Source organism: Diospyros lotus, chromosome 7 (assembly GCF_014633365.1).
Source record: "Diospyros lotus cultivar Yz01 chromosome 7, ASM1463336v1, whole genome shotgun sequence".
Taxonomy (NCBI): domain Eukaryota; kingdom Viridiplantae; phylum Streptophyta; class Magnoliopsida; order Ericales; family Ebenaceae; genus Diospyros; species Diospyros lotus.
Genome location: NC_068344.1, coordinates 36,799,614 through 36,826,534, shown reverse-complemented (window position 1 = coordinate 36,826,534; position 26,921 = coordinate 36,799,614). Strand labels below are relative to the sequence as shown.

Below are 26,921 nucleotides of genomic sequence, written 5' to 3'. Positions count from 1 at the left end.
CATTAGCTAGGAGATGCCCTCTTCTCCCATGCATTTCCATGCTTCTATTGATATATTATCTGGTCCCACTGCCTTATGATTTTTTATCTTTTTTAATGCTTGCCTTATTTCATTTAAACTTATGCGTCGATAGAATGTATAGCTCACATTCCATTCGGAGTTACTAAGATGTCCCAACCTAACTCTTGTGTCACCACCATCATTGAATAATTTTGTGAAATACTCATTCTATCTCTCCTTAATCGCTCCCTCATTTACTAAAACATTTTGATTGTCATCTTTTATGCATTTCACTTGATTTAAATCCCGTGTTTTTCTTTCTCTTGCTTTAGCTAATTTATATATTGTTAGAACGAGTAGGTGCTATGGCACACACCAAGATGGGGGGTGAATTGGTTATTTTAAAAATTTAATTTATAGAACTTAAAATAAAAACTTTTTGATACAGATTGAGGTTTTAGAGTTTTAAAACGTAAACCATAAAAATGACAAATGAACAAAGATAAATATGAGAACCGAGTGAGGAATAAAGAAATGCTTGGAAAGATAAATATATCAAAGAACACAAACATAAGAAAACACAAGGATTTATAGTGGTTTGGCTTAACCAAGCCTAATCCACTACCTTAGCTCCTCACTAAGAATTTTTCAAACCATCCACTAAAACCCCTTACTTAAACCAAGTAGGTCTTCTAGTCCAAGACTAGGAATTACAACATTTTGCTTATACAAGCAAGCCCTCTAGCACCTAGCTAGGAATTATAGCCACTTGCTTTAACGAGCAAGTCTTCTAGCACAAAGCTAGGAAAATAAGAGTGATACAAATGTAAACAAGATGCTAAGAGTTGGCACTCTTAGTTACAAGTTCTCTCACAATAAAAACAATGCTTGAATGAATTAATACAAGTTAAAATCAAAGCCTTGAAGAGAGAAAAAATTGAAGCACAATCACTGTAAATACAAACGAGAATAACAGTAAGCTCAAATTAATTCATTCCCGTCCATTAGCCTTCTCTTGATCTCCTTGATATGTATATATAAGCTTCCCACAAGATTGAAGAGAAATGAAGCCGTTTGTGACCGTTGGAGAATGAGAAACTAGCCTTTGGAGATTGAAAAACTAGCCGTTGTAATTTTCTGTGAAACACATAGTCGACAGATCAAATAGGTTAGTCGACTATTTTATCAAATAAAACTAGCCATAGTCGACAAACAGAAAAGCATAGTCGACTATCTTATAACACAAAAATCTCATAGTCAACAGATCCTTTTACATAGTCGACAGATCAAAAATTACAAAGAAAATTTTAAAATTCATGAACAAACATAATCGACAGATGAAATAGCATAGTCAACTATCCTTTCACAATAGTCGACAGACGCAAAAATAGTCGACAAATGCAAGATATAGTCGACAGACTGAACAAGCATAGTCGACAGCACTAAACAACATAGTCGACTATCTTCTTGGAAAATCTGGAAACTTGACAGATAACATGAGAAGCACACTTGATTAATACAAAACATCACCACATATTTACATTTCTTTAGTTTATATTTTGTTTAATTTATATTTTACCTTCCATTTACTTTAATACATAAATGTAAATAAAAAAGTACCCCCCATTTGGATTCAATAAAAATATCAAAAAAATCAAAATTCATAAGAATAAAAAAGTAGAATTTGGATTTTAGTATGAACTTAGGATTTTGCGATTTTACCACCTCCAAGATATACACTTTTCATTTCTTGAAAAATTTGTTAAAAATCATTTTATCACTAATGAATGTTAGTTATTGAATTACCGGGAGTTAGTTTTCTAAAAAGAAAACATTTTCATATATGTCTCCTTATAAGGTGTTAGTTTTCCAGCTTTAGAAAAATATTGAAACGATATCAAAATAAGTTTCAAGACATGATGCATGAACTAAAGGATTTTTCATACGATTAAGTTTCAAGCCAAAACCTTTCATGCATGTTTCAAAATATGAAAAACTTATATTGAAAACCTTTCATTTGAATTTCTAGTTGGTCTTTTGCCTTAGAACAATTTTAGCTCTATGTTGACCAACGACTTCAAAGTTAATTCGAAAAACATTTTAGGAGATTTTATCATAATACATGTTTATTCACATCTCCATGTATAAGAATATAAATCATTTGGTTTTCATTTTAACAAAGTATTTGAAATTGATTTTTGTTGAAAACCATAAACTTGACTCATGACTTGGGGATAAAACACGATATTGTTTTTCATCATCAAAACTAAACACAAGGGTAGAACATCATATATATCATTTTCTCCATCTTTTGTATCAAGTCGTTTATATAGATTCTCATATGCTTTTGACCTTACTTCACTAACAGCTCTTTTTGTTGCATTTTTTGCTTCTTTATAATTTTTTTGATTTTCTTCATTGTTGCATTGATATACCGCCTTATAACAAGTTTTCTTATTTTTAATTTTCAATTGTACCTCTTCATTCCACCACCAAGACTCTTTAAGGTTAGGGGCTCTACCATTTGTCTCTTCAAGAACTACATTTGCCGTGTTTCTCATAGCATTAGCCATTTCTTTCCACATTTGGTTTGTCTGTCTTTCTCCATTCCATTCCCTTCTACCCCTTAATTTTTCTTTGAAGATTAGTTGTTTCTCCCCTTTTAAATTCCACCACCTGATTCTTGGATTTTGTTTTATGTGATTTTTTCTCTTCCAATTTCTTACTTGGACATCAAGTACTAGAAGTCTATGTTGAGTAATCAAACACTCTCCCGGTATCACCTTATAATTCCTACAACATAACCGATCCTCTTGTCTCATGAGGAAGTAATCTATTTGGGTGTTTGATGTGATATTTTTATATGTGATTAAGTGTTCATCCCTTTTTTTGAACCTAGTATTGGTTATAATGAGCCCATATATCATAGCAAAATCTAGGATAGATTTACCCTCATTATTAATTTTCCCGAATCCATACCCTCCATGTACCTCTCTATATTCGTTTCCGTCTCTACCCACGTGCCCATTTAAATCACCTCCTATAATCACTTTCTCTCCTCTTGGTATCATTTGTATGAGTCCCTCTAGGTCCTTCCAGAATTTTGCTTTTATCTCATCACATAACCCCGCTTGTGGTGCATATGTACTAAAGATATTCATAGTCATTCTTCCTAGACTAATCTTCACCATAATAATCCTATCCCTTATTCTCTTTACATCCACTACCTCATCTATTAAGCTTTTATCCATAATAATCCCCACTCCATTTTTCGCTCGATTAGTTCCTGTGTACCATATTTTATATCCAGCTTCTAATAAAGTTTTTGCTTTTTTCCCTACCCATCTCGTCTCTTGAAGGCACATAATATTAATTTTTCTCCTAATCATCACATCCACCACTTCCATAGCTTTGCCTGTTAATGTTCCTATGTTCCATGACTCAATCCTTAATCTATGATTTTGTTTTTGGCCTTGACTTTGGATTTGATTTTGTTTTTTATTTTGGTTTTGGTTTTGATTTTGGTTTTGATTTTGATTTTGGACTAGCTTCTTTACCCACATCCGTCCAAGCAAATGTGGGAACCTTTGCTCGTTTATCACTACATCCGGGCGCCGATGCAGCGACCCTAGCTCACTTGTCACTACACGGGGGCAGTGTAGCGCGTCGCTATGAAGGGTTACGCCCACGCCCAAACGATTTTTCATAATTTGTCTAGAGTTCATGTTTTGGATCCGACTAAGTTTTACGTTGGCTGTCGGCTACCTAACACAACCCTCCTCCTTTATCCTGACTTGGGACCGATAGTGGATAACATCCCCGGACGGAGTTACAATAATATAATAATATATATTGTTTTATTTTAACAATACATAATACAGGATAACTGATCCAACAATATAACAATGCTCCTTCTGTGAACAAAAGTATATTAACAAAACTGGCGAAGTGTCTAAAGAAAACGTCTGGGCATTTTCCGACCAACCACAGAAGAAACCAAAACCAATTAATAGGGAAAGAAAAACACACAAAAAAAAAAAAAACAAAAACAAAACTAACACAAAGCGAATCTAACTAGGGCAATCACAAATAAAAAGATGAAAATGAGTCCATCGCTCCTCCAATTTGAGTAGTTAAATTAGTAATATGTTGGTGTCGATTCGACGAGTTACGAGTTTGATCCTTATTCTATTTAAGGATTAAATGCTTAACTTACAATTTAATTCTCCTAATATAATTGAGAACACGAATACTGAAAATCGCAAAAAACGATAACAAAATGAGCCCACCAAATTGGACTATGAGGCATTAGACAGCTATACTAGGGCTCTTGTTGGCCCGCTGAAGAACATTCTCCTTCTTTCTCTTTTTAGGATTTTGACTTCACAAAAGCATACAGAACCGAAGGTATCAATCATGTTAGAAAGTTAGTTCTCATCCATCCATCACGTGACCTCTCTTTCTCTTGTGTTCAATGTCCATCTCAGCCCCCATGCACACCCTCTCATGTATTTATATATATATATATATATATTATCTCTTTCCTCTCGAAACAATCAGACTGAATCTTGCAAGCAAACCCATAAAAGGATCACTAAAAGACCTCATTATAGACCCAACAAGAGTTGATTAAAATAATCGCCTCCTAATTAATTATTGGTTGAAGAAATTAATGGTCAAAATAAGGTACTTAATGCTGAAGTCTGGGACTAGGCGTTGAAATGAACTTAAAATATATATCCAAATCAAGCTGTGGGTCTTAATTTAACGAATCATGTATAATAATAAAACTATATTAGATATATGTCTTAATTGTAATTAAGATTGTTTACTTGTAGCCGCCCCCATTGGATTAACTTGTAATCTAAAAGTTCAAGATAACATTTTAGGTTAAAAATATGTAATTTTCTCCTAATCGGGAGAGTCCTGCGTAACGTAAAAATTGAACAATTTTGACATTAAAAGATCTCTTCGAGAATCATACGAAAGGAATAAATATTATTCATAAAGAATTCTAATTTTAAAATGGTCTCGAAATATCAGGATAAATGTTATTTATAAAAATTATCATTTCAATATATTTTTGAATGTCAAGATAGACATTATTAGTACCTTCTCTATAAATAAATAAACTCTTATTTTGAAAAAAAATTGTATTTGATACTGATTTTAATATAATATTCAAGTGTTTATCATCTTTAATGTTTAATTTAAGTATCAAAGTATTTATCGAGGACTTTCTCGTGCCTTCTAATTATTATCTTTCTTACAAACTTTAGACGACTTTATGATAAAGTTTTCACTTTATAAATTCATTATTGTTGGACGACAACACTTAATTATGACTTGGGACCACTAATTAAGCAAAACCCTTACAAGTTTATTGTTGGAAGTCTATTTTAAGACAAGATGGCGTGACAAAAGGTTAAACTTTCAATTGGAAGATTTCAAGGATGGCTGTCGATTATTGTCTTGTTGGTCTTAGTGCATGTCTTTTGACTAACTAAAATTTGTTTAATTATTACTTAGTCCATTAGCCAACTTTCTAAGAAATTTAATTAATAGATAATGTTAATTATTGTCTTAAAAGTGCTAATAAATGTGTTTTATTTTGTATTTATTATAACTTATTTTCAACATTTAAATAATTTTAATAATTAATTAAATGATTCAAAATACGATATATTTATAATTAAATAATATAATTATTTAAATGTTAAAAAGAAGGTGTAATAAATGTACTTTAACCAAAAATAATGTGCATTTATTAATATTTAACTATTATTCTAAGAATAATAATTAACATTATCCATATATAATCAACACTATGATTCCTAATGCCTATGAATGATATGGTTCACGAGCAAATTTAAGAAAAATGACAGAAAATAGAGAGATGAATGGTCAAGGTAACTTGATAAAGAAATGAATCCTCGTCATAGTAATGATGTAGAAAGTCCGATGCTACTAATTGAGGAATAGGATGACAAAAGAAGAGGAAGAGAGCAACATAGTAATGATGTAGAAAGTCCGATGCTACTAATTGAGGAATAGGATGACAAAAGAAGAGGAAGAGAGCAACGAAGAAATGTGAGTTGAACCCCACTTTTAAGTAATTTTGAAATTTATATTAACATTCATCATTTCAATTTTTGTTAACTAAAAATCAAAAGAAAGACTTAATTTTAGTAAAAATTAAAATTTAAACGCTACGACAATAGAAATAAAAATATGACAACTAATTTACCCATATTCAAATTTAATAACATACATAATTATAAATTTGTAATTAATATATCTATATTATCATATAAGCAAATAGTCTCTTCCATCAAGATTTAAACTCTTTAACCTTTAAATAGTAATTAATTTATCAAACAACTTTACCACTATATCAAAGATCTTTTTGTCTATAATTTTGTTTAAAAAAATTAAAAAACAAATCGAACTGTCACATGTGACCCAATAAAAATTTAAATTTTATTTTTACACATAATTCGGACCACCACTCTCACATACATATATATATATATATATATATATATGAAAGCAAGTTCCATTGCATACCTCTTAAATTTGAGAGAGAGAGAGAGGGAGGGGGGGAAGAGGGGATGAATATAGTCATCAATAGTTATTATCAGAGAAAGCCAACTTTTCCTAAGATTTTGTCAATTGGGAAATTATGAGCCACTGAGTGACTGCTCACTCAGTGGCACAAGGCTGCCCCAAAACATCCCCACAGCTCATAACTCAGTCAATTAATTGACTATTATACAATTAATCTCTGTTTGTTTTTTTTAACCACCCTTTACAATTAATTGACTATTATACAAGATATTTGATGTGGAAACATTCAAAAAATTACCAACTCTTTGAAGAACTGGTAACCTCACCTTGCCACGTGTCTATGTTAGCAAGAATTAACAGAGAGATAACATGTTACTCTTCCTCTTTAACTTAATTTTGAATGATAATTATTAATAGGTAACTCTAAATTCATCATGTCTCCAAATATATGAATTATAGGCCAAATAGAGATCTGACCCATCTCTTCTCTAATGTTTAAGGATTAACAGTATTTTTACTTGACTATCTCATACTCGAGAAATTAAAAATAGTCATCTCAATTTTATATCTATCTAGTACGAGAAATTTTCTCTTAATTCAGACTTATCAAGTTTAGAAATATCAAAAATGATAATTCCAAGTATATCGGTCCCTTAACTTATATAAAGGCATGAAAATCTTACGGGCGAAATAAAGAACTCTAAATATTCTATACTCTTACTCCTTATTTACTGTACACTAATAAGAAGTTAGATATGTTACAAGTTATATGGGTACGTAGAACTCACCCCATCCATTCTTACAAGTATAAACATTGAAACAAAACTACTGTGGTGATGAATCCATCTGGCTATCATCAATATCCACCATCGTATCTAATTTTAACAGTCTCTTTTATTACCTTAAAACACCAAAACACATGATTAATAAAAGATGTGATCAGCCAAACACACGATCTGTCTATTTTATATATATTGTACACATGCTGATGATGTCTTATTTCTCTCTGAGGTTGTCCACTAATTAATTTGGAGATATATATCGCTTACAGGCCAGGTAAAAAATACAAGGAAATTAACAGAGTTAACTAACTAATTAAGCATGGAGAAGTTCTTAATTAATTGATAAGTGGCAAGTAATCTTCGTAAGAATCAAACCCATAAAGCAAATCATAGGGGAATCCAGATCCTGATAAACCCATCAAGAACCCATCATCTAGTTCTGAAGGAGATGGGGCTGCACTTGCTCCAGTTCTTGGAGCTTCCAGGAGCGCCCATGGCCATGGGAGAGCTGATGAGGCTTGAACTTGGTGGTCTGGCGGAGCCAACTCTTTGGGAGCTTGATTAATAATATTGTTCTGCCGATCATAGTTCATGCTCATATAAACATTGGATGATGATGATGAAGGAAAAGTTGAATTCTCGTAACAGTGGTAACTTCGATCAGATTCATGAGTCGCAAACGTTGTTGCTGATGACGACGACGGCGAGGCTTTGAAGCTCTCATTCTTCTTCTTCTTCTTCTTCAACTTGGTGTTCCAATGGTTCTTTACATCGTTGTCTGTTCTTCCTGGCAGATGGGAAGCTATCACAGACCACCTGAGATTAATTAATTGATGAATCCACAAATAGAGAGGGATCAGTTTAATGTACATATAATTGCATGCATGGAATAATTAATTATATGTACATTAGCCAATTAATGTATAATTAGTATGATTAATTAATGAACTTGCTTGCTTCCAATGGCGTGGTATAGGCTGAGAATGATGTCGTCTTCTTCTTCAGTAAACCCTCCACGCTTGATGCCTGGCCTTAGATAGTTAAGCCATCTCAGACGGCAACTTTTCCCGCATCGCTTCAGTCCTATTACACGACAAGATTACAGATAAACATACAATGCGTGATTGACGACGCGAGAGAGACTCAGAGAGAGAGTAGAGAGAGAGAGAGAGTGAGAGACCTGCTTTACAGATAAACATACAATGCGTGATTGACAACGAGAGAGAGAGAGAGAGAGAGAGAGACCTGCTTTGTGAGGCAAAGAAATCCAATTGCCACCAGTGCCAAACCTCTGGATATAGTTCTTGAGAGCAGCGTCTTCTTCGGGAGACCATGAGCCTCTCTTGACTCTGGTTTTGTCGCAGCAAGGAGCTCTTCCCATGGCTGGCGGCGCAAGGTTGAGGAAACCCACAAACCAGAAGAAACCCTAAAAATTAAAGGTAGAAGAAGAAGAAGAGGAAGAAGCTTGCCTTTTGCTTGCAACCTAATTCTGTCTTGTCTCAAAGCCAGATTATAAAGAGTAGGAATTGAATCAAAACCAGTGGCCATGGCTGTGGGTTCTTAAAGCCTGATGGGAGAGTACAAGAAAGAGACAGAGCTTGACTTCTCGTGACCCCTTATAATTAAGTTTAATATTGTCTTCTTTCGTGACCAACTTTTCAAATCATGACCTTGGTGCATGCATATATATATATATATATATATAGTTTTATATTAAATATTTTAAAATAAGATACATTTATTATTTATTACTAAAATAATAAATTTTAAAAATAAAATACATTAAATTAATACACTTTAAAATATATTTTATAAGCACTCGTAAACAAAACTCACACACACATAAATTTTATTTAAATTTATTTATATATAAAAATTAATTAATTACTTTAGAAAAATTTAATAACCAAAGTTGACGAATGTGGCAGTAGCAATTTTAAAATAGTGAAATACGTGCAACTCCTTGGTGGTTTGGTTTGAAACGCAAAGATCGCCCATTCAACATGCAAAAATATTCTTTAATTTGGATTCTTCTGGTAAATTTTTAATTTTATTATTATATTCTTTTAATTTTATTAATTAAGTTTAAATTCATTAATTTTATGTATGGATATAAAGATAGTATGTGTCATATAATAATAATATTTATAGATTCATATGTACACACAAATAAATAAATATATATATATAACCTGTAAAATAAAAATTATGCCTAAGTGAGACAATTTTAAAAAAATTGAATAAAATTGCGTATTGGGGATTAACACTATATATATATATATCTATAATTTTTATTAAAAAAAGTAAAATCATCCATAAAAAAACTATTAACAACTTTTCGCTAACCAACTTCTAACTATAGGCGTTTATGAGTTTTAGGTAGACTTGAGAACTGAACTGAATAAACATAATTGGTTAGATTCTGTTCTCGGTTAACTCTTGATCGATCTAAAAAACTAAGTTAATTGAAATCAGTTATGTTCTAGATTTAGCCCTTTGAGACCAAGAACTCAATTTGAATTAGTTTACATATGTAAATAAATAAAAAAATATATAATACATATGTTTATTATTTTTAGAATTTAAGCGTGACATGCATCATTTTATGTTTTATTATTAGATGCAAATAACAAATTGTTAGTCAAATTCATATTTTTATCTCTTTACTTTCATCCTTTTTTTGTGTGTGTGTGTGGTTATGAACTTTTTGTTGAAATTGATTATCAATATTTTTTTTAAATTAATAGATTATTATATACAATTAGAATTGAGAACCGAACCAAACCAACTCTATTTTTATAGCGATCAATCCAATTCTAGGCCTGGTTTTATGGACTCAATCAAGATTGGTTCGATCATATCTAAATTAATATAAAACCTAAACCAACTCGACTCATAAACACCTCTACCTCTAACATATATTTATAATATTAAATTATATAATTCTTCAATTAAAAAATTTCATTGGGAACAAAAAGTATCCCTAAAATACCCCAAATTGACCAAGAAGAATGCAATGTACTGCATAATTTGCTCCATAATCAACACCAACCCTGGCTGCTGTCCTAGTCTACGTAGGCTGTCCAGTTACCATAGAAAAAAAAATTGACCTTTTTTTCACTATTTTTAATAAAAATTATAATAAGATAGTGTCACGTATCTTCTTTCCTAACTCAAATTCAACAAATAAGTCAACACTTAAATTTCAACCTCCAATGATTTGAAATGAATTTGGAAGATTCACGATTATTGTTGTCATTACTGAGTTACAATAATAATTTTATTTAATAGAAATATCATTATCAAATTATTTGAATTTGTAAAAATAAATAATCAAATGGTGTGAAAAAATCTCCACGCTTTGCGTCCGATACTTAAATTAGACACTAAAGATAATAAAAATTATATTAAAATTAATATCAAAAATATATATTTTTTTATAAATAATTTTTTATTTATTTATAAAAAAAATATAGAGTAATTTTAAGTAATTCGAGATTAAAATTTTTATAAATAACGCTTATCTAAACTTTTTCTAATATTGTTAAAATTATGATTATTTTATAGATAACTGCTTATTTTTTTCATAGAATATTTGAAGGAATTTTTAAATATCGAAATTATCTAGTTTGCTCATTTATATGGAACCCCTCGCATATAAAACATTTATGCCTTTTAACCCAAAAATTTATTTTATTTTATTTTTATATTTTAATGAACTTTCACTTATGACACAATAATGGTAAGCCTATGACACAACAACTGTAATCCAACCCAAAGAATCATTCATTAACTTGTAATTACTGAACCTAAAAATCTCAAAAATAACACCCAATATCTCCCCTAACCTTCCCTATATAAGAGACAATACCCTTGAAGTAAATCTATCTAATTCAGCCCCATCTCTTAGTCATGATGTAATATTAATATTTCTATAAATTGTAATTTGTTTTAGCTTATTTCCATTAATTACAATATGAATTAATTAATTAATTAATATTATATATGAATTATAAACCCCATATAAATCCACTCTTCTCGGATAAAGCAAGGCACTCCTGCTAGACTTGATATTGCTTAATCTAAATAGATTAGGAATTATAAGTGGGTACTGGCCCGCGGGCCGGTTTGACCCGTCTGCACATTATTGGACTTGAATTTGTATCGGCCCAAGCTTTGGACAAAAGTTGAAGCCTGACCCGGGGAATTAAGTATGCTTGCATGACTTCATCGCTTAAATTAAGTACAGTACATATTTTAGTTATTTATACTTAAAAACACATTTTTTTTCTGTTTTAGACACAAATTTTGTCTGATATTTTAATTATATCTCAAAATTATATATTTTGAAATTAATTATACACCTATTTATAATTAATTTAAAACATATAATACACGTATACTAAAATATTCAAATTACTCTTGCGAGCGTGCAAATCGATTATTCATGCCATAACATCTTCCTTCAAGGCAACAACAAGACAAATAGAGGCCAACTTTGCCTTCTACCTTAACCATCAACAACTTGCATTTGTTACATTTGCCACATTTGCCTCTGAGTGCAATTTTGTGCACCCATTTAATGAGAGATAACTTTACTCTCTCGTTAATTTTACCTCGAAGAAAGGGGAGGAGAAACTCACCATCCCTTTCTCTCATCTCTTCCTTTTCTTCTTTTTCTCCGACAGGTCGTAATCGTCAGCTAGGAAAGAGAGAAACCCACCCATTTTCTCTCTTTTCCCTCCTTTTTCTTCTCCAACAAATTGCTCGTCGCCGCCTCACCTCACTTTGTCATCGCCACCTTTCTCTTCTTTCCTCTGGCTGCCACGCTGCCATGTGCACATTGAGCGCCGCTACACGCAACCTTTCTTTCTTCTTTCTTCTCTTTCCTCTTCTTCATCAGCAACCCTCTCACTACAACCTCGCCTACTACCTTTGAGAGGGAGGATACAACAATGAGGCAACTTGAGGTGGTAAAGATGCAATGACAGTGACAAAGTAATGAGATGGCAAGGATGCAGTGACAACGATGAGATGAAAACAAGAGCAAAGGAAAGGGAAGGAGGGAGGGAGAGTGAGAGAGAGAAACATGATGGGTCAAGGGGATGGAAGAGATCCAAAATGACTTCCACCCCCCCCCCACCCCCCCCCCCCCCCCAAACTAATGCATAAAGAGGTGCACAAAATCACTCTTTGCCTTGGCCTTGGCCTTACCATATCACCAGCAACTGAAAAAGAAACTATAGCAGAGATGATTGATTTGCGCATGCATGAAAGGTACTTTAAGTATTTTTGCTTACCATGTATTACACGTGCTGTCGAGATATATAATTAATTTTAAATTATATAATTTAAAAATATAATTAATACAACAAAAAAATTTAAATGTCCAACCCAAAAACACAAAGCAAACACGTATTAAACCCTTAAATTAAGGGAGTTCCAAAATCTAAACTCATCGCATTTAAATAATAATTTATTTATAAAATAAGACTTTAACATTTACTAAATTAATTATAATAATAAAAAAGGACAAGCAGGGAACATAAGCCACCCTTGATTAGGTTAACATTGAATACTTTGCATTACATTAAGGAAGCATAATCCAATATTACAAAGATAGTTACAAGAGTGAGATCGATCAGCCTAATTCAGATATTCACAGAGATTAACTATAATTATAATTAATCAGTATCATCAGAGACACAAACAAACAAGCAAACGAAACCATCCATCAGCAGCAGCCAATCGCCCAAAATCCAATCTTCTATCAGCAGACCCGACCCGCCACCATTACCAAGCCTTTAATGTTTTAGTTAATCCTCTCGCTAATTCCCTCACACACACTTATAATATGTTTAATGTATATATATATATGTATGTATGTATGTATTTATGTATCCATACTGTTTTCATTTCAACAGCTCTGAGACCCACCCGACATCCGGATAGGCAGGACCCGGCGGAGCCTCAGCCCGATCCAGTGGGTTTTCCCGGCTCAGTTTCTCGAACATCTTGGCTCTGAGCTCTCTCCCAGACTCCACCCTTTCCATTACAGGTTCTTCTTCCTCGCAGCCGCTGTTATCGCAGAAGAGATCGAACGGCGCCATTCCCCGGCGGGCCGGAGCCCTGGTTGGGGTTGACGGCAAGCTGCAGAAAGACGGTCGGGATATGGGTGGTCTGGGCGAACCAAAGCCCGAGGAGGCAACCTGAACGCCGGCCCAAGAGGCGGGCATGGACTTCACCTTGTTCAGCTGCAACTGACGGAGAGAGGCCACCAGTTCGTTGACAGAGCTGGAACCCAGCGAGCGGCTTAGCGAGTTCGTCATCGGAGACATCGGCGGTGACTCGGATGGCGGCGAAACAGACTCTGGCGACGACATGAAAGCCAAAGCTCTAGCACACGACCCCTCCAGAGCCAGCCTGAGCGGCGAACCGTCATATGACTCCGCCACCGAGCACGGCGGAGTGCGCGGGCTCAAAACCCTGAGCTGCTCCGGCGTGTGGGCGAAGAAACACACCCGGCGGCTGCAGCTCACGCCGTCCTTGCATGGCTGTGTCCGGTACCTGTAGCAAAACAATAAACTATAACCCTAATTCCGTGTTTTACGTGTATAAGCAAGAGGGCCACCAGATAAACTGAACTAAATCAAAGATCAAAACTATCAAAGATCATAGATAAATGATGCTCAAAAATGAAGGACAACTAGTCTAGCTCCATAAATTCTGATTAATCTAGATTATCATCAGCAATATACCGAGCAGGGTGGAGCCAGCACTCGAACACGCCGTGAGCGTACTCGCAATTGTCGCCTTTCTTGCAGTTCCCCTTCCGGAACTCGGGGCACGCCGTGCCCGAGTAATGGTACTTCCGGGGGTCCCGCCGGCGGGCCTTCTCGCCGGGGTGAGCGTACGGACAGTCGGTCCAGTCGTGCGAGCGGCCGCGTGTACACTTGCGGACCTTGAAATCGAACATCCGGAAGTGATCCGATGAGTAGTAGGCGTCCGACGGCAGATCTGACTCCGAATCGGCGTCGTTCGACGGCAGATAGCGGTGCAAAGCCATTAAAACGTCGAGCGGAGGGTAGTCCTCGGCATTACCGGGAATGGCAGTGATTCTAGCCGTCGGATCATCGTCATCCGTCCACAGAGGAAGCTCAACGGCCGGATTTGACTGGTGGCTCCGCCACTCTCCGATCATCATCTCTAGACGGTACGGCAACGAACCGAGTCGTTCTGGTTCGGTATATAAAGTTCGAAACTGCTGGAGAAGTGGACACCAACCATGGTTAAGTTTCTTTCTTTCCAGTTAGGTTAAAACTTTCCGCCCTGGTTAAATTAATGGGGAGCCCCTTTGTGTTAACCGCCTGTAACGCGTTGAATTGGGAAAGACGCTCGGGTGGGCACGTGTCAAACAGAAATTGGTCCATGATCCACGTGGGCGGAGGTGATTGGTTTTTTAAGGAAGAGTTAAGTGACAGCCTGTGGGCGAAACAAGCGTTATTTTTAGCTGCTCCGCTAGATTTCATCACTGTGGGGCATTTCATGAGCCAGAAAGAACATTTCGGTAGGATCTGGACATAGATTTTGAGATAAAATGACAGTTTTAGCCTTATTCCTCTTTGCTTCCTAACCCCACCAAAATGGAGTGGATTAGATAGTGCGGAAAATAATTATTACTCCTTTTATTCAATTACCATTTTGCCCTTGTTTCATTATTAATTATTAAATTTAAATATCTAAATAATATTTTTTATTATTATCGGAGAAAGATGATCAAACAAAGGATTTTGGTCGGATGAATAGCCTCACAAAACTCGATCGATATAAATTAAGATTCGTTATCTTTTATTTTGTTGAATATAAGACTTCATAAAAGGGATAAATTGACCATTCATTCTTAATTTGAATTCAAACCAAGATTCATTATTTTTTGATAAATTATTCTTTGTTTTGTCAACATCGATAAATCGACGAATTGACTAATCTTTTATTTGAGTTTAAACTAATATTTATTGTTTTTTATTTTGTAGATAATATGCATCGGTAAAAATATAGATTGACCGTTCACTCTTATTTGAATTTAAATATTCACATAAAATTTTATAGTTAGTTAAATAAATTATATATTTCTTAAAGTTCAATTCTTGAGTCAAATATTTTTTAAATTTTAAAATTACTCAAATTAACTTTTAATTTTTTTAAAAATTGTCACAACATCTTTCTATTACTAATAATATTAAGTAAATTATTCGTACAACTCTTGAATTTTAAGTCTTTGTTTAGAAACTTTGAACTTTTATTTTTTTGAACGAGTCCTTGAACTTTTCTTAATTTAAAAAAATTTAAAAACTAATCAAATTAATTTTAAAGTTTAAAAGATGTTTAGATTAAATAACCAAAATTCAGAGAATTTATGATTAATTTATTCTTTATGCAGCAATTAAATCTTAACTCTTAGAATTGGAATAAATTTGCCAGCGAATCACAAAATCTCGATAAACTTCTCTATTTGATAAACTAGAAATTTGCTTTAAAACCATCCACCATGCACCTACCCAAGTATAATCCTTCAACGAGACTCACACAAAGATAGATTAAAAACTTCTAAAAAATGTTTACTTGTAGCCCAACAAATAAAGTAAATAGCCCATTTTAGAGAATGACGACTTACCTTTTAAGTAATTTTGGCAATAGACATTTTCCAAATTGGTACTTATCGAGTGGGGTGACTTCAATAATAAAATAGTGTAATACACTCGCATGTTAAAATATTTACAAAAATGAAATGAATAACCATGGAAATGGTTAAATTTGCAAAATTATACACATTGGACAATTTTGTAAATGAATTATATAAAAAAGAAATGAAAACCATGAAAAATTGTGAAAAAATAAATTAATTAAATGAGTTAATTATATGAATTTGTTGTTTAAATGTATAAGCATTATTCTTGTTACGAATTTGGATAAAAAAAATAAACTACAATCAAACCATCAACCATATAAATCAATACATAATTTAAAGTGAAAATTTTAAATAAAAAAAAAACTTCAGGTAGAAAGAAAAAAATACCACTATAACAAGATTGGTATAATAATAGTGATATAATTGTAACTAATTTTAGAATATTGAACATCTATTTATAGATCTAAAATTATTTGTAGATATACATATAAAGTCATATTTTGATTAAAAAATATTTTATAAACAAATATTTTTTTTAAATAAAATAAATTTTAACCAAAATGGAATTTAAAATTTGGGATCAACAATTGTTCAAAAGGTTCATTTATTCGAGACCCAACTAACTTTATAGGCATAGCTCTCACTTGTTAATGTCAGATTTTTGGTTGAATTGAAAGCTTAATGTCACCTAATATATTTAATACACAATATTTATAGCTTTATCCTGTCATATTTATGGAATAAAAATATTATTTAAATATTTAATTGCGACACTCATATGTTATCAATGCAAATGGTCAATACAAAATAATTTTCTAAGTTCAAAATTTTCACAAATCTCATAATCAATGCAGACCTAAAACACAAAAAAGTCTTTCTGAGTCCCACCAATTTTATAGTCAGATCTTTTTGGGTGATGTAGAAGGCCTATCACATTCATTTGAAAACTTAAACCACTGTGAAATGGTAGATTTGAATCTATTTTCGTGTAAGATTACCTAATTATTGATGTCTATCTAAGGGGTGAAACCCCTCTATTTTGGCTCGAGATGAATCTGTTGGTTCACCTAAAAGTTTGGAGCAAGTAAATTGTGAATTTTAACAAAAATGAGATAGATCTATGTTACAGGTATTTCTCGTTTCACTCTGGATGGGCTAGACTCGATTCAGTGAGCCAGCCCAATGCTCAAGATCTAGCAAACACTGAATTGAGCTCATTATAGCAAGCTCGCACAATGCTGAAGCCCAGGCTCAAACGTTGGGATCAAGCGAGCTCCCGGTAATGCCTCTAACTCATCAACGTATTCAAGCAAACTCCCAGTTACGTTTTGAGCGAGCTCCTAGTGACCTCGGTAACTTGACGGCTCAACCAATCAGCTCGCATTACTGAAGGAACATGTGCCGTTGTATATCAGTAGGCTAAAGGCCACCTTGACTGGACCATTTAGGCCCATTTCCTCGGCCTATTTCGCCGGCCTACGCCAATCCCATCCCAGCCCCTTTGCTATAACATCATTACAGTCGTATCTGGGTTTCCGCACGTTCACCTCAGATCCCATCATTATTAATGGCGGATCCAATCCACATTAATGAGGGGTCTCGTTGATACTTTGCTGCTGTATGGCCGTTCCCGCCAACGCCAGTTATCCCATCTCATCATCTGTATACGTACAGGAGAGATAGTGAGGTGTGTCCAAGAATATATATCAACCAATTCTTCTGAGAGTCGGGGTACGCTCTTTTTTATTCAAAAACAAATATCTTGCACATTTTTTACTTGCTCGCCCCTTGACTTGGGCATTTGAGTACTTTGCAGGGAAGGGCCGACAGATCGAGGTGTTGAACCAAGCATTATTTTCTCCCCCTCTCGAATCCATTATACTAGAACGGGCCAACGAATCATCATTGACCAATTTCAAATGTCGATAATCTAAATAAAAAAATATTTATAATTTGTGTTTGAAAAACTTAACGTGTTTTTCATGCATAAAATATATTTAAAAAAAATTTAAAAACAAAAGATTAAATATGTTTATTAAAAGATGTTTCCTAATCTTTGGGAATCTGGGGAGTTTTTAGATTTTTTTTTGTTTTAATTTTTCTATTTTAATTGTGCTTTAGGGTTTTATTTGATAATGTGGCCAAAACTTTTATCTTTTCCTTGTTAGCCTCAAAATAATATAATTTTTTAACACTTGGTGTGATATATATTTTATTATAATATGTAAAACTTGAAGGTGTTTAATCATAAATAATCTTTTTTCGAATCGTTTCATTTTTTTTAAAATTCATAATTTGACTAACTCAAGTTACGTGGACAAATTTAAAGTGAATCAAAATTCAAAATTAATTTCAAAAATAAATATAAGTAATTACATAATACTATACGAAAATAACATCAAACTTATAATTTCGTGGCTAATAAATTAAGACTTGGTGTGAGAATATAAAAAAAAATGTAATAAAAATAGAAAAAATAAAAAAGGAAAGTAGAAACCAAAAGCGGGGGCTGAGAATCCCAAGGCGAGGAAGGAGGGAAGGGAATGGCGCCACGACTCTATTCCCAGGTTCTATGAGCAGTCAGAGAATTGACTGATGGCTCTCATGCATCACCACCAATTGGATACAACCAGACACGTGTAGGGTCCCGATCACGAGAGGGAGACCACGTGGAAGGACGTCGTACGACGTCCGTGTTCGAGATTTCTCGTGGGGCGAGCGCAGATTTGGTTTTGTCGGGAAGCTAAGGGGGTGTGTACGAGGCCATCCGTACGTCCCGCCCACGACAATTACTGTGGGGTGGCGCCACATGGGACATTCCTCGTGATCTTATCACGTGACCCTGCCCCTCACCTACCTAGATTCCTCTTTTGACCGTTCACCGTTGCCACTTTGGTCGCAAAATCTATATTTTTGTTAATGTATTTTTATTTATTATTATTTTAATTATATATTGAACTTAATTTTTAAATAAATTTAATTAATATATGTTAATATTTTTTTTATAACAATTCAAATTTTTTATAATTTCAATTATACACTTAAACTTATATTTTATAATCAATTTAATCCCTAGATCAAATTAGAATCAATTTAACCTAAAAAATACATATGTATTTAAAATAATAAAAAATTTAAATTATTATATATAAAAAAATAAAAATATAAGTTAAATTAACTTTAAAATCCAGGTTTATAAATGTTATTGAAATAATAAAAAATATGAGTTATTACAATAAAAAAATTTTAAAATATAAGAATTAAATTGTCTTGAAAATACAGATTCAAGAGTGTAGTCGAGGTAATGAAAAATTTAAATAATTACATGAAAAAATATAAAAGTATAAAAGAAAAAATATAGATTTGCCCCACTTTAGTTGTGGTTAGAAAATGTTATTTAGATAAAATTATTTAAAATATTATATTTACAAATAATTTATATAAATTAATATGACAAAATTTATAATATTTATGTTTACAATTAATAATAGTTTAAAATAAAAACTTATGAAAATAAAGATAATTGATTAAATTATGAAGAATAGGTGTATTCATTAACTCTACTTTACATCGAACTAGATTGAGACTGAGATTGTTAAGGATCTTAGACCAAATATTGAATTGGTAAAGGTTAAAGACTAGATCAGTCACAAATAATTTTTTCTTATTTTTTAATACATATTTTTTAAGAATATGCTTAGATATATTGATATATATATCAGCTAAATAATTTTTTTAATAAAAATATAAATAATAATAAACATAATACAACACTTTAATAATATATTATATGTATATGGCATTATTATTAATAATTAATAAGTAATATTATTTATTTTCAATCAATTTGTGATCTTGAATCAAAGTGAACTAAAAATTAATTAAAACTAATAAGCGAATCGAATGCTAAACTAAGATCTAACTAATCTTAAATTAAATCGATTCAAATAGAAATTTGAATACTACTAAGAGAAAGTGAGACCAAATCTATATTTTTATTTTTGTACTTTCACATTGTTTTAGTGTAATCACCTAAATTTTTGGTTGTTTCAATTATATTTCTGCACATGTATTTTTGAGTCAATTTAATTTTTATATTTTGATTTATAAAAAATAAAAGGTAAATTGAGATAATTAGAAATGTAAAAAAAAAAAAGAGTAAAATATAAAAGTTAAATTGACTAAAAAAATGTAGGTATAGAAATGTAAAAAAAAAAAAAAAAGTTTAGATTGATACATGTAAAAAAATGATAAATATAAAAATTAAATTTATTTAAAAATATAAATATAAAATATAATTAAAATAATAAAAAAATTAATTGAGCCAGGTATAAAAAAAAGAGAGGCATTTGAACGTGAATGATGCAATCCTGAGCTCGAGGGAGCTGCAGTTGGTGAAGTAGCTATCACTTTAATGTGGCAGTGCGGGCGGGCGGGCGGGCATCAACAAGGGGGTGTCAACGTTGGTGGGATTTGGGAAATCTACTCCCCATCTTGAATTGGAAGTGAAGCCCACTCACTCATGCAACTAATCAATCAAACCCTAGAGAGCCCTATCCATTATCTCCTTCCATTTCTGGATGTTTGTTTGGCCATAAAAGAAAAATAATAAAAAAAAAAACAAAAATACAATCTCTTCTCGTGTGTGCCTTTAACAATTTCAACACCAATCCATTCATTCATTTTCCTCTCGATTGCTTTTGCACAATCTTTCCGATGCTTGCCCATTTTAGGTTTGTTAAAAGAGAGATGAGAAAGGGGGATTTGTATAAATTAATATAATTAGTTATTAAGTGATTTGCATCAAATTCGATAATATTTTTACTTTAAGAGTATGCCCACCTAAAATTGTCGTGATCCAAGGGAAGAGAAAAAAAGGAACAGTATAGTTATGATTTAATGGAGCATGATTGGTGGTTTGGGCTGCAAGCCCGCCGCTTGGCCCGGCCCATTTCCTGGGCCCAAATCTTAGTGAAAAATAATTGAGATTTACAATATTCAAATTCTGTCTTTTTTATTGCATATTACCATCACAATTTTTTTTGTTTTTTATTGTGTATACATTTTTTTAATATAATAATTATAATTATTTTCTCAAACATTATTACACAAAGATTCTTTTTTTTTTTTTTCTATAATGCGAAAAACTTAAGAGATCTCTTTTATCACAATTAGTATTTAGTTTTAACTTATTTAATTATTTTTAAAACTTATGATCCATTTGCTCTTCATCCCTAAGTGAACGGACATCTTCATCTTGAACTAAAATATAATAATTTGGTCCATCAAATAGACACATGAAAAAAAAAATCAAACATATGATGCCGCACTATCTTAACCTCAATAAAAATATTTTATTAATATTTATTAATAAAATATTTATTAATTAATAGTAAAGTTATCGTATTTGAAATGTTTTATTAATTAATAAAAATAGCTAAAACAACGACTCGGACACCAATAAGACGGCCGAAAATCGGCGATTCGTCGGTGCGCAATAAATAACGACACGCCCGTTTCCGTGCTGTGTGTCTGTATCCTGCTGGCGTCGCTGACGTGGTTCCACCGCACACCCTCCACTCCGATGATCGCAGCCGCTTCATTGGACCATTCCATCCGAAGGCCGCATCTCAGCCGTCCATTTTATCTCCGAGTTGAGATAAAATAAAATTCAAGTGAAAGGTCAACCGACGGCAGTGACTCGGTGCCACGTCATTGGGTCCCCAGTCGGCGTATATAAAAGGTTCAATCTGAAGCGGTTCCACGTAAAGCTGACTCATCACCCCCTATTCTCCACCACTCTCCACGTCGCGCGTGGGGTTTAGAGACACAATTAATTTATATTAGAATTAATATAAAATATAAAATCCAAACCAATTCTGATAATGATTACAAGCGAGCAGAGTTGCTTCTAGACGACTCGAACTTTAATTCGGTTAGAATTCATTTATTTAATTTAATAAATAAGTTTGAATTTAATTTTTAAACTCGTTTAATAGATCAACCAACTTTAAAACTGAAATTTGAATCGCTTTGATTCGTGAATAAAATAAGTCCACATTCGTTAGGGTCGAATAATTGAAATAAATTGACTTAAACTATTTGTTAATATCTGAAGATAAAATGTATTTGTTATCTATAATTTTGTGTCTTGTAGATAATAAAAGAATTCATTTATTCATATTATTCAAGATTTTAAAAAATATATCTAAATATATTAATTTTATGTTGTCAACTTTTGAAAAGACTTGCATGAAACTCACTTAAAAGCTTATTTAAGACTAAATTTATATTTTTGTTCATATATTTTTATGTTTTTTATTTGATCATTGGAATTTTTTTTATTTTAATTACATTTATATATTTAAATTAAATTAATTCGAAAAAACAGATATATAGATATAATCGAAACAACAAAAAATTTAAATTATCATATAAAACTATTAATAAATAAATCTAAATTTTGAAACTGGACTCAGCCCGTTTAGAGCACAAGACTAAAGGTTGCAAGTGAGAAGCACGCGCGGAGACAAGCGTGCTTTGAAAAAGAGATAACCCCGATCCCGTTTCTGTTGCGATAAAATACTTATCCAATACGGCCTGAACGCAATATATTTTCAGTTCAGGACTCCAAAACATTCCTAATATCCAGGAAGGACTTGGATTTCGCCACTATAAGTACCCCCCACCGTCTCTCTCAACCCCTTCAACTTCATTCCTCTCTGTTTCGTCTTCTTAGATAAACTCTGGGCCGGAAAGATGACCATTCTCGTCGAGCAGCCTGCAGATCTTGGTAACCCTTTTCTCTGATCATGTTTTCCTTTTATACCCATATTTTCTCTCCAGATTTTCTTGGAAAATTATTGTTTTTTTCATGGGGAGCTTTGGGTTGGTTTACAGGTGCGGAGACAGTGGAGAAGAAGGCGGGTTCTGATGACAACGAGTTGGTTCTAGATGGAGGGTTTCCGATCCCAAGATCTGTTCAGAATGCCGGATTTGAGGCGCCTGAGATTAACTCTTTCGGCCACTCATTCAGGTCAGATTGATTAATATTTGGGTGTTGAATCTCTTCATATTTTTATATATTCGTCATATTCTCGATCCCAATCTCACACCTAAAATGGGCTTGACTTTAAACCCTAAACCCTAAAACGGGTGAGATGAGGCGAGAGACTCAATGCAAACGTAATTCCATGCCATCACGTTAACGTGTTATGTAAACAAATCGCGATGTCACGTAATACCACAGTTGCGTTGAATATTTGCTAATTGATTTTTCATATATAGAGTAGTATGTTTATATAACATATATATATATGTATAATGTGCTGTAATTGACATGGAAAAGCTTTGTGTTGCAGAGACTATGACGCTGAAAGTGAAAGGCAAAAGACTGTGGAGGAATTCTACCGGGTGAATCACATCAACCAAACATATGATTTTGTGAGTGAAAATTAGTAAAATTACAGTCTTTTAATGAATGAAACAGTACCTTGAATTGAGCTTTAATGGAGTTTAAGATTAATTAAGTTAGTGTTCTGCGCAGGTGAGGAGAATGCGAGAAGAGTATGGGAAATTGGACAAGGTGGAGATGAGCATATGGGAATGCTGTGAGCTTCTCAACGACGTCGTTGACGACAGCGATCCCGACTTAGACGAGCCTCAGATTGAGCACTTGTTGCAGACGGCAGAAGCCATTCGTAAGGACTACCCCGACCAAGATTGGCTGCACTTGACCGGTCTCATTCACGGTATCACCTTCACTAATTGGCTCTCATGAATACGTGCATATATATGATAGAAATTGTGGGGGTAGTAGGGGCGGCCAAAACTTCAATTAAATCAAAATATTCGAATGAACTTGTCTATTTGCAAATTTAAATTTTTTGATTATTACTCTACATACTTAAAAAAAAAAAAATTAAAATAATTGAATCAACAACTGAAATATCAAAAATGATATTATTTTTGACCAAAATTAGATTGTTTGATTCAGTCATTTCGATATAATATAAATTTTGTTAACCTCTAATTATTTCTATTTACTTTTACTTTATTATTTTGGTTTTTATGATTTGAGCAACTATTGGGTCGGTTTGAGTTTAATTTTTTAAAAAAAGTTTGATCTATCTAGTTGGAGCAAATCACCAAATTGATTAAATACTCACCCCTAATTGTGGGTTCTCATTATAATTAAAAAAAATTAATGGCTTAATATTGATACTGATGAGTATGTCTATGTGCCCGGTTTAGATCTTGGAAAAGTTCTTCTTCATCCAGGCTTTGGGGGGCTTCCACAATGGGCTGTTGTTGGTGAGTACTGGATTGCATCAAATATGATCTTAATTAAGCTCTTAATTATCCAAATAGAAGCAATTAAATCTGTAGATTAGTCATCAATTAATTAGTGCTGAAATTGGACTCTAATTGCAGGTGACACTTTCCCTGTTGGATGTGCTTTTGACGAATCAATTGTTCATCACAAGGTTGTTAATTAATAAATTACTTAAGAAGTTTGATTCATTAATTACTTGTTTAACAATCTCTAACAAAAACACCCGTAATTTGATTTATTTTAGTATTTCAAGGAGAATTCGGATTCAAGAAATCCCACTTACAATACCAAGAATGGGATTTACGAGGAGGGGTGTGGACTAAACAACATTTCCATGTCATGGGGGCACGACGATTACATGTACTTGGTAAGTGACTTTTATCAATAACTTTTAAAAAGATTGATCGAAAATTTTGGAAAGATTAATCAAATTGACGACTCGTTTTACATATATATCTATATATATATATAGGTGGCTAAGCAAAATGGAACCACTCTCCCTCCGGCTGGATTGTTCATCATCAGATTCCATTCTTTTTATGGTAATTAAGATCATTAATTTAATTAATCTTTTCCCCCTTTGGTAATTCTGAAAAAAAAAAGAGATAATATATAATTTGGTTCTTCATCAATCATGCATGTTATTGCAGCTTTGCATAGGTCTGGAGCATATAAACACCTGATGAATGAGGAAGATCATGAAAGTTTGAAGTGGCTTAAGATCTTCAAGTGAGCTTCTTTCTTTCTTTTTTCTTTCTTGAATTTGATTTTTAATGCATGCCAATGCCCAGACAAATTTTAATGTTTTTTGATCGATATCATGTGCAGCAAATACGATCTCTATAGTAAGAGCAAGGTTCGGATCGATGTCGAAAAAGTGAAACCCTACTATCTTTCTCTCATAGAAAAGGTTAGTGACAATTCATATATATATATAACATGAATTTTAGCTCGTCATTCTGTAACAATTACGATATCCTGTTGTAGTATTTTCCGGCCAAGCTCCGATGGTGAAATCAAGATGTTTGGGGTTGAAGAAATGCTACTTTTTCTCTTGCACTTGTAGAGAAATATGTTAAGAGAATTAAGCTCCGATTAATCTTATGATTTGTTGTTGGGAAATTATGTGTACTAAATTCAAAAAACAAATATTTCTATCAATGGATATGTATTTAATTTCATTGAATTTAAGCAGCCCCATCAACTCTGTGAATGTTCTTTTAGATGAGATCATAATTTATGAGAGATAAAACTCGATTTATTTTTATTTATCGGTGAAAAATAAAATAATTTATCAAGGGAACATATAAGAGTAAATAAAGAAAAAAATTTAAATAAAAACACATCGACTATTACTTCAAAAAAAATAGTATTTGATTACTTATTTTTGCTCTTATAAACTTAGAAATTCTTATAAATTTTGAAATTTATTGGGGGTACAAGATAAAAATGCCTTTTAAAATTATTAAGTTGTATGGAAGCAAAAAATGGAAATGATACAAAATAAAAATGGGAAAATGATATTTTTTTAAAAAAATGAAAAATAAAAATGTGAAAATAAAAAAATATAGGTGTCTATTAGTAAATATAATTTTTAATGTACCAAATTATATAAAAATAGTTATTTAATTAAATGGAAACATAAATTTCATCATAAATTTAAAGAAAAAAAATAATCAAACACAATAAAACATGTACATTCACATAATCATAACTATATATATACATATATTTATAGTCACAATTATATAAATATATTCACAATCTATTAAAAAAAAAAAAGTGTTAGCAACAAGAATATATATATATAGATACATATAAAAAAAAAGTTAATTATTAATCGAAAAACTCACAGTTGTAGTCACCAATCGAAGAGCTTGGACTGATAGAATTAAAATGAGACTGTAAAGATAGAAGGACGATGATGACAAATAAAATAACAAAATCGAGACAGAATCTAAAAGATTGAAGGACAATAATTGCAAATAGAATAACAAAACTACGACAAAAGAAAAAAGATATAAGGGTGATATCAATGATAGTAGAGGAAAATTAAGGGCATTGAACTTTTTGCAAAACAAAGAAGAAATAATAAGTTAGAGTTAAAAGTTTTTAGTTTCTATCTCTAACATGGTTGCGAGATCGAAGCAATATGATCACTGGGATAAGAAATGGTCTCAAAATATTTTCAAAATTAAATGACTCAAAAATATTAGATGTTTTGAGATAAGAAATATTTGGAAACCACATAAATAGTATTATTTTAATGTTTAGTACTATTAAAGGTAGTTGAATTTTGTGAGAGAAGAAAAGGCATTTGAAATAACTCTTACTATTGTAAGGTAAAAAATTGTTTAAATACATATTTTTAATAATATTTAGATTATTTTTATAACAAAAACCATTAAAATTTAGAAATGATTTAATTTAAAATTCTATCATATTAAACTTAAAATGTAAAAACATTAAATGAAAGAATGTAAAATTTAATTATTTGAAATTGCACATTTCAAATGATATTATTTAAAATGATTTCTTTAAATAAGTA

At 32.3% G+C, this 26,921-nt stretch overlaps 3 protein-coding genes across 4 annotated transcripts; 1 reads left to right on the top strand and 2 right to left on the bottom strand.

The window, feature by feature from the left end:
• Positions 1–7,503: 7,503 nt before the first annotated feature.
• Positions 7,504–8,884, bottom strand: LOC127806598 (transcription factor RAX2-like). Its single transcript, XM_052343982.1, has 3 exons — positions 8,595–8,884; positions 8,303–8,432; positions 7,504–8,165 (listed from the first exon to the last, which is right to left on the bottom strand). The coding sequence occupies exons 1-3, from the start codon at positions 8,728–8,730 to the stop codon at positions 7,685–7,687; spliced, it is 747 nt and encodes a 248-aa protein (XP_052199942.1). The 5' UTR covers positions 8,731–8,884; the 3' UTR covers positions 7,504–7,684.
• Positions 8,885–12,890: 4,006 nt separating this feature from the next.
• On the bottom strand, positions 12,891–14,633 carry LOC127805821 (zinc finger CCCH domain-containing protein 49-like). Its single transcript, XM_052342606.1, has 2 exons — positions 14,108–14,633; positions 12,891–13,916 (listed from the first exon to the last, which is right to left on the bottom strand). The coding sequence occupies exons 1-2, from the start codon at positions 14,551–14,553 to the stop codon at positions 13,262–13,264; spliced, it is 1,101 nt and encodes a 366-aa protein (XP_052198566.1). The 5' UTR covers positions 14,554–14,633; the 3' UTR covers positions 12,891–13,261.
• Positions 14,634–22,669: 8,036 nt separating this feature from the next.
• Positions 22,670–25,596, top strand: LOC127805880 (inositol oxygenase 1-like). 2 transcript variants are annotated; one of them, XM_052342707.1, is made up of 11 exons: positions 22,670–22,831; positions 22,939–23,074; positions 23,400–23,481; positions 23,585–23,789; positions 24,292–24,351; positions 24,472–24,524; positions 24,618–24,740; positions 24,846–24,915; positions 25,024–25,102; positions 25,202–25,283; positions 25,361–25,596. In XM_052342707.1, exons 1-11 carry the CDS (start codon positions 22,798–22,800, stop codon positions 25,385–25,387), a joined length of 951 nt encoding a protein of 316 aa, XP_052198667.1. In that variant the 5' UTR covers positions 22,670–22,797; the 3' UTR covers positions 25,388–25,596. The 2 variants fall into 2 exon arrangements, with proteins under 2 accessions (XP_052198667.1, XP_052198666.1); XM_052342706.1 differs by having other exon boundaries at positions 23,573–23,789.
• The last annotated feature ends 1,325 nt before the right edge of the window (positions 25,597–26,921 follow it).